Source organism: Octopus bimaculoides, chromosome 1 (assembly GCF_001194135.2).
Source record: "Octopus bimaculoides isolate UCB-OBI-ISO-001 chromosome 1, ASM119413v2, whole genome shotgun sequence".
In the NCBI taxonomy this organism is placed as follows: domain Eukaryota; kingdom Metazoa; phylum Mollusca; class Cephalopoda; order Octopoda; family Octopodidae; genus Octopus; species Octopus bimaculoides.
Genome location: NC_068981.1, coordinates 129,291,763 through 129,298,521, shown reverse-complemented (window position 1 = coordinate 129,298,521; position 6,759 = coordinate 129,291,763). Strand labels below are relative to the sequence as shown.

At 33.6% G+C, this 6,759-nt stretch overlaps 1 protein-coding gene across 1 annotated transcript in view; it reads left to right on the top strand.

The window, feature by feature from the left end:
• Positions 1–6,686, top strand: part of LOC106878161 (uncharacterized) — a 26,323-nt gene extending 19,637 nt beyond the window's left edge. Inside the window, exons 8-13 of the mRNA XM_014927304.2 lie at positions 435–531; positions 2,378–2,546; positions 3,580–3,671; positions 4,075–4,242; positions 4,950–5,075; positions 6,499–6,686. Coding sequence (XP_014782790.1) covers positions 435–531; positions 2,378–2,546; positions 3,580–3,671; positions 4,075–4,242; positions 4,950–5,075; positions 6,499–6,537 — 691 coding nt within the window. The 3' untranslated portion in view covers positions 6,538–6,686. The remainder of the gene's footprint in view (positions 1–434; positions 532–2,377; positions 2,547–3,579; positions 3,672–4,074; positions 4,243–4,949; positions 5,076–6,498) is intronic.
• The last annotated feature ends 73 nt before the right edge of the window (positions 6,687–6,759 follow it).

Sequence of the window (6,759 nt, the reverse complement as noted above, 5' to 3'; positions counted from 1 at the left end):
ATCATTGCCAGTGCCCCTGGACTGGCTCTTGTGTGGGTGGCACATAAAAGACACCACTTTGAGCGTGGCCGTTGCCAGTACCGCCTGACTGGCCCTTGTGCGGGTGACACGTAAAAGCACCCACTACACTCTCTGAGTGGTTGGCGTTAGGAAGGACATCCAGCTGTAGAAACTCTGCCAAATTAGATTGGAGCCTGGTGTTGCCATCCGGTTTCACCAGTCCTCAGTCAAATCGTCCAACCCATGCTAGCATGGAAAGCGGACGTTAAACGATGATGATGATGATGATGATGTATACCTCTGGGATGAACACAACCAGTGGCTAAACAGCAACAACTTGATTAGTTAAACGAGTAACTAGTGCATATGTATATGCATGCATACTACGCTTTCTAATACTTCTTTGTAATCTTTGGAAACCATTTACTTTGCAGTAGTGAATATGTTGATGAGCTTGTAGCTGTTGGACTTCTTACAAGATTGCTAAATCTGCTTGACAATTATGCTGCTGAAGAACAAAACAATGGACAGGTTAGTTTGGATTTTTACTGAATGCTATATACTGAGGAGGAAAAATTATTCGTTTCTAGGGTTTATTTTACAACCTGTATCTATATCTATTTCCTAATCTAGCTTCCTTTCTCCAAATGTTATATAGCTTCAAGCAAATTTATTCTTGATATCTTAAGATCTAATAAGTTTGTTAACCTAAGCATATTTACTTTTCAGTGAATTGATCTTTATTTTTTCACTGATTTTCATCATTGTACTGTGTCCATACTGGGATACCATATTCAGAAGTTTAATTGATTTTATTGACTTTGGTACTCTAGTATTCATTTTATCAATCTCTTATTTATCAAATAGCTAAGGCAGGCAAAATATCATCATATTTTTGCTCAATACACTGATTTATCTGCCATCCCCTTATTAATATATATAGATATTTGTGTGTGTTTGTATATATGCACACATAGTTTGGCAGAATTATTAAAGTATTAGGTAGAATACCTTTCAGTATATATTTTGACTTTCTGCTCTGCGTTCAATCTTGCTAAGGTTAGCTTTTCCTTCCATCTTAGTAGGATCAATAAAAAAAAGTACCAATCCATGGCAGTGGATTGGCAGAATTATTTTAGTATCAGATAAGATGCCTTGTCGTATCTATTCCAGCCTTTTACATTCAGTTTCACTTCAACAATTAGTGGCAATGAGATTCTGTCATTTGTATGTTTTTCGCTGTTTTGCTATTGAAAAAATTATTAATAACTGACAGAACGACCTGATTGTATTTGTAGACTTTTTTGTAAAGTGTTGTATGAAGTATTTCTCAAATGAATTCTCTACTTCACACGATTATTGAAATGTAGTTTACTAATAATAAACTATCGTATTTTACCAGTTATAATTGTCGATAGTTATTTCAGTTCACTTGTGTTACTAATGTTGTTAAATAAGGCATGGATCATCCCTTGTAAATTTCCTTTATAAATCTGTAAAAATGATTAGATATTGATTGGCTGTTAGATGGTTAAAACAGTAGGATTGATTTAGATGGTGCAAAGTATTTAATTCTTAATTCAAATTTAGTTGGATTCATCTGTGTATGTGTTTGTTCAGGATTTGTAAAGGTGTTAGTCATAGGGAGGTAATTTGATCAATTATATTTCTTTCTTTTATACCAAATGAAAAGAAATTGCAAATATTGTGTTTGAGAAGACCTGACAAGCCAAGTGAGGCCATAACCTGTGGCCTATGCCAGTGGTGTAACTAGCCCACTTAGGCATACCTTTCTTTCATTGGACACTAAACTCTGCTTGTGAAGACTGGTTGAGGCAAGTGAAATCGAAATCAAATTCGATGACAGCACCGCATGACTGGCATCTGTGCTAGTGGAGTGCTAAGAGCACCATCTGAGCGTGATCGTTGCCAGGGCTGCTGACTGGCCCCCGTGCTGGTGGCACGTAAAAAGCACCATTCGAGCGTGATCGTTACCAGCGTCGCCTTACAGGCACTTGTGTCGGTGGTACGTGGAAAACAACATTCGAGCGAGGGTGTTGCCAGTGCCACTGGACTGGCTCCTGTGCAGGTACACGTAAAAACACCATTTGAGTGTGGCCGTTGCCAGTACCGCCTGACTGGCCCTCATGCCGGTGGCATGTAAAAGCACTCACTACACTCCCAGAGTGGTTGGCGTTAGGAAGGGCAGCCATCTGGCTCACCAGTCCCCAGTCAAACCATCCAACCCATGCCAGCATGGAAAGCAGACGTTAAATGATGATGATTGTTGGGAGAGATCTTCCAAAAATGCTACATTTTTGGGGGCAAATAAATAAATCCCCTACTAATGTTATTGTGAATATGTTTATTGTTGCAGGTGATAACTCCTTTGTTGCGGGCAGTGGGAAATATCTGTGCTGGACAAGATGATTATAGTGTACAAGCAGCCAATGATCCTGACTTCTTCTCATCACTAAATGCCTTCCTTCACTCCAAACACCGGCATATTATCAAAGAAACATTGTGGGTTCTTTCTAATATGGCAGGTTAGTATCTTTTCCTCTAACTTCTGCTTAAGAAATAGGCTTTTCTTTTTCTTTTGGTCCTCTGGCAGACGACTTTTTTTCAGCATGTGCAAATTTTAGGTCTATCAACTAATGTAAATATAGCACTTTCAACACTAAGAATACGTAAAATGATGTGAAATTAGATCGCAATTTGTGACTAAAAACAGATTAAGTGAAAAGTAGAATCCACTGATAAGCATTGACTTCAGATAGCCTTCATTTATTGTGTTAACGTCTGTTTTTCTATTCTGACTAGAGTTGACTATGTGTACAATGCATTTTTCACATCTTGATTTTTTAATTCATTTCATATTACTATGATCAGATCCACCTCATTCTAAGTTTTCTATAAACATTATCAGCTATCTAATTCATTTGATTTGGCTGCATTAACTATTGTATTTAATTCTGTGCTACTTTCTCTAGTTAACTTACACTAAACCTCCAAAGATTATGCTATTATACTGCAAGTTCACAGTTGGTATAGCTCTTTTGTTTCTTGTTTCACTGCCATCACACTTTAGTAAATGGTTCTTTATATTCTGTTAACTGTCAATATAAACAACCTCGATAGCCTTATTTAGCAAAACATTCCATTCATATATAATTTGGCTGGGTGGATACTGGGAATCAAGATCTTAAATCCACACTAGATAAAAGATGTAGTAAAACTGGCAATAATGCTGCTTAGTGATCAAGTTTATTACAGAATATTGATTGATGATAATTCATAGCCATAGAAAAAAATGTGTCCAATTTAGTAATGCAATAGTAATACCAGCAATAAATTAAATGTGAAAAAAAAGAACCAAAAAGAAGAGAACTTTTATGTGACATCAATATCTGATGTCTGAGGCCTGTAAACTTAAATTATTCTGTTCTATTTAATGAAAATAATTATCCAAAACTGTTGTTTCTTTCTTTCTCAAAAATGTAATTTTTTTCTTCCAATTACTATTTAAAGTTATTTATTTCTATTGCTTTCATTTTTATATTTTTCTTTTCTTCATAGCTATTGCTGATGTTTCAATGAGAATTTTGCATTCAGACCTTCTATCATCTGTAACTAAGCTTCTGGTGTCTACTTTTGACATTCGAATTGAAGTAAGTTCTTTAAAATATAGTTTAATCATTGACCTACATTGTGTACATTTTCTCTGTGAACCTTTTTAGATCCATAATTGCTACCATATATCTGTTGGTACATTAACTTGTGTAACTCAATGTATTGAACTTTTGAAGATAACTATTGCTGACACAAGTTCCTAAGTTTTTGTTTCTCATTACTGGATCTATTTCTAGTAATATAAGTTCAATTGCCATAATTTCCTCTTTGCCTCTCATCCTCCAGAAAATCAGACTATGCATGTATTACGATTAATTCAGCTACTAACCTAGCTCCTGCCTACCACCACCACCACCTATAAATTTATGAAATTTGTGCTATTGTGAAAATCATTGTCATCAGTATTTTTATTATAGTAATCTCTCTTGTATTAATCTTCAGGTTGTTTATCTGCTGTGTAACCTGGGTAGCCATTCTTCCAGTCATTGTTCATTATTGGCTCCTTTAAAGATTATTCCACAGATGGTTGTAATGTTGAAATCATCAGACCTTGAATCTCTTAGTCTTGCTCTCTATTTCTGTGAGATGATGTGCCGACTGACAGTTGAGGTAATTTATCTAATCTTCCTTTGCTGGATATTCTATAGACTTTTAGATTGTTAATCTATAGTTACAGACTTTTATGTACATGTATGAAGGCCAAATCAACCTAGATAAACCCACTTCTTCCTATGTTGTATCCATATAGAGAGTTGCATTAGTATCTTTGATTTGCACGTCATTGAGATGTACCTTCACTAAGCCGTTTGAAATCTTTGACTTTTCTGTTTTTAATAATTTATTTACTGAGAAAAATATCTATGTTTAAGGACAGAGCAAAATATCACTAACAGAATTTCAGCATTTCTTTAACGAGCTTGTCCTCCATTTTAACAATCCATCAATTTTGCAATGATGGAATTGAAGATAAATGTTGAGTTTGTATATTGAAAAAATCTCTTTGAGACATGTATGCAACCCTGTTTTGATTCCCAGCTTAAGCTGATGTATTTTTCTATTGATGGTAATTGCTCAAAGAATGGTATGAATGCCAAAACTCATATTTCTCCTCATATAATCTCTAGTTTCATTTCTATTTTAAAAGCATTATTGAAAGTTAGATTTGATATGATTTGAACTGAGAAAGTGTTCAATTCTAGTTTTGTTACTTTTATCATCATTCTTTATTGTTGTTATATTAATGTTATTTTATTGTTGTCACTGTTTTTCATCTGTATGACATCTGATTCTAGCTAAAGTTTTCATTATATATCCAGGGTCAACAACAGTTTGAAGAATGTGGTGGGATTGGTTATCTTGAAGGTTTGGAATACCATTCCAATGAAGCAATTCAGACTCAAGCTAATGAAATGCTGGAGACCTATTTCTTTCTTGGGGATGAAGTAAGAATAGTTTCTTGTTTTTGAAATCCATTTGAAAAGAAGGACATATTTGCCTTACATGATATTTGAAAATAACTTCACAGATTTTTTCTTTTCTTTTTTGAAGAATCATAAAAGCTATGAAGTGATAAAAGGTTTTTTAAACTACAAGTTATATAAAAAAAAATTTAAAGCTAATAGTTACTTGATCTACATGTTTGTTTTTGGAAATTTGGTTGCTGGTAAAATATTGTTGAGATGCATGTTAGGTTGTTTAGAATCTAATGCATAAAAAAAAGTTGTAAGCTACATGTTTGGTGTTGCTTAAATCCAATTATTGACAAAAACCAATTGCATAGCATGGTTGTTTGTTTTATTAAAATAATTGGCAAGTAAGGTGCACATGTCCTGCTTAATTTTCAACTCATTATGTGGATAGTAAGTGATCCTTCTAGGTTTACATTCTGTGTCAAGATCCTTGTTTGGTTAGAATCAATTTGTGCTATTCACACTTCAAAGTGAAAGGTATAGAGAAAAAAAGATAGATAAAACAGACTCGCACTCTTGCATTATTATAAGAAAATTATAAGAATCATGTCCCAGAAATTAACTGGTTTGTATGAGTTTGTGGTGAGTGTCACAGCAGAGGGTAAAAACTAACTATTAAACCCAGCACATCATGATGATACACAGTGATATTGAAGAAATCAGAGAAAAAGCTGTCACATGATCCCTTGACTTATTAGAAATAATAGCCAAATTTCCTTCAAATCACACCATATGGCCTCAGAAAGGGGAAAACACACTGAATAACGTAGTCCTTGATACATTATATTTGAGAAAAGATGAGATGGTCATGGCTGAAGCTCTGTTGTTTGTAAATCAAGACAATTAGGGCTGATTTGGAGTGAAAATAACTGAAATATATGAAAAGACTGATGAAAATATATATTTTATCTCTAAATTGAAATGTTAGTAAACTCAAAATTGATCATAGTTACCTTTTGAATGTGCAAAAAATTGAAAGCAAAATAATTCCTGATATGATTTAGATCCAAGGCACTTAAACTACAATCTAAATATTCTAAATTAGTCAATTTAGATATCTAGTCTTCTCACCAGTTCTGCTGTTCATAGCTGTTTAAATAATGTTGTATGACTTATTTAGCAATGGTAGGCTTGTTTACTTTACTATAAATGAGCATAATTTTTTTCATGGACCAAATCAATATATTATTTTCTTGTATGTATACATTTTCAGTCATACTTCTATGAGCTGATAGTTGCATTCCCCGAAATAATAGAAATTTGTTGTGTGTTGGAGGAAGTACTTTTAGATTTCTCTAGATTTCAAATATTATTACACAACTTGGACATATTAATGATTTTTTTTTTTTTAATGAACTATGTCTCTTGCTAAATATGTTTCTGCTTTTCCTTCTAGAATGTTGACCAGGAACTTGATGAATTTCAACAACATTGATGTAGGATTTCTGAGAAGATATATCCAAAAGAATGTAGACACATAAAGTTTACATATTATCTGGACACATAACATGCACATACATGCGAAGCACTCAAACATAGCATATACATACAATTTATAAACATCACATGCACACACACACATACATGCACATGCACATGCATGTATGTATATGAATATATATATATATATATATATATATATATATATATATATATA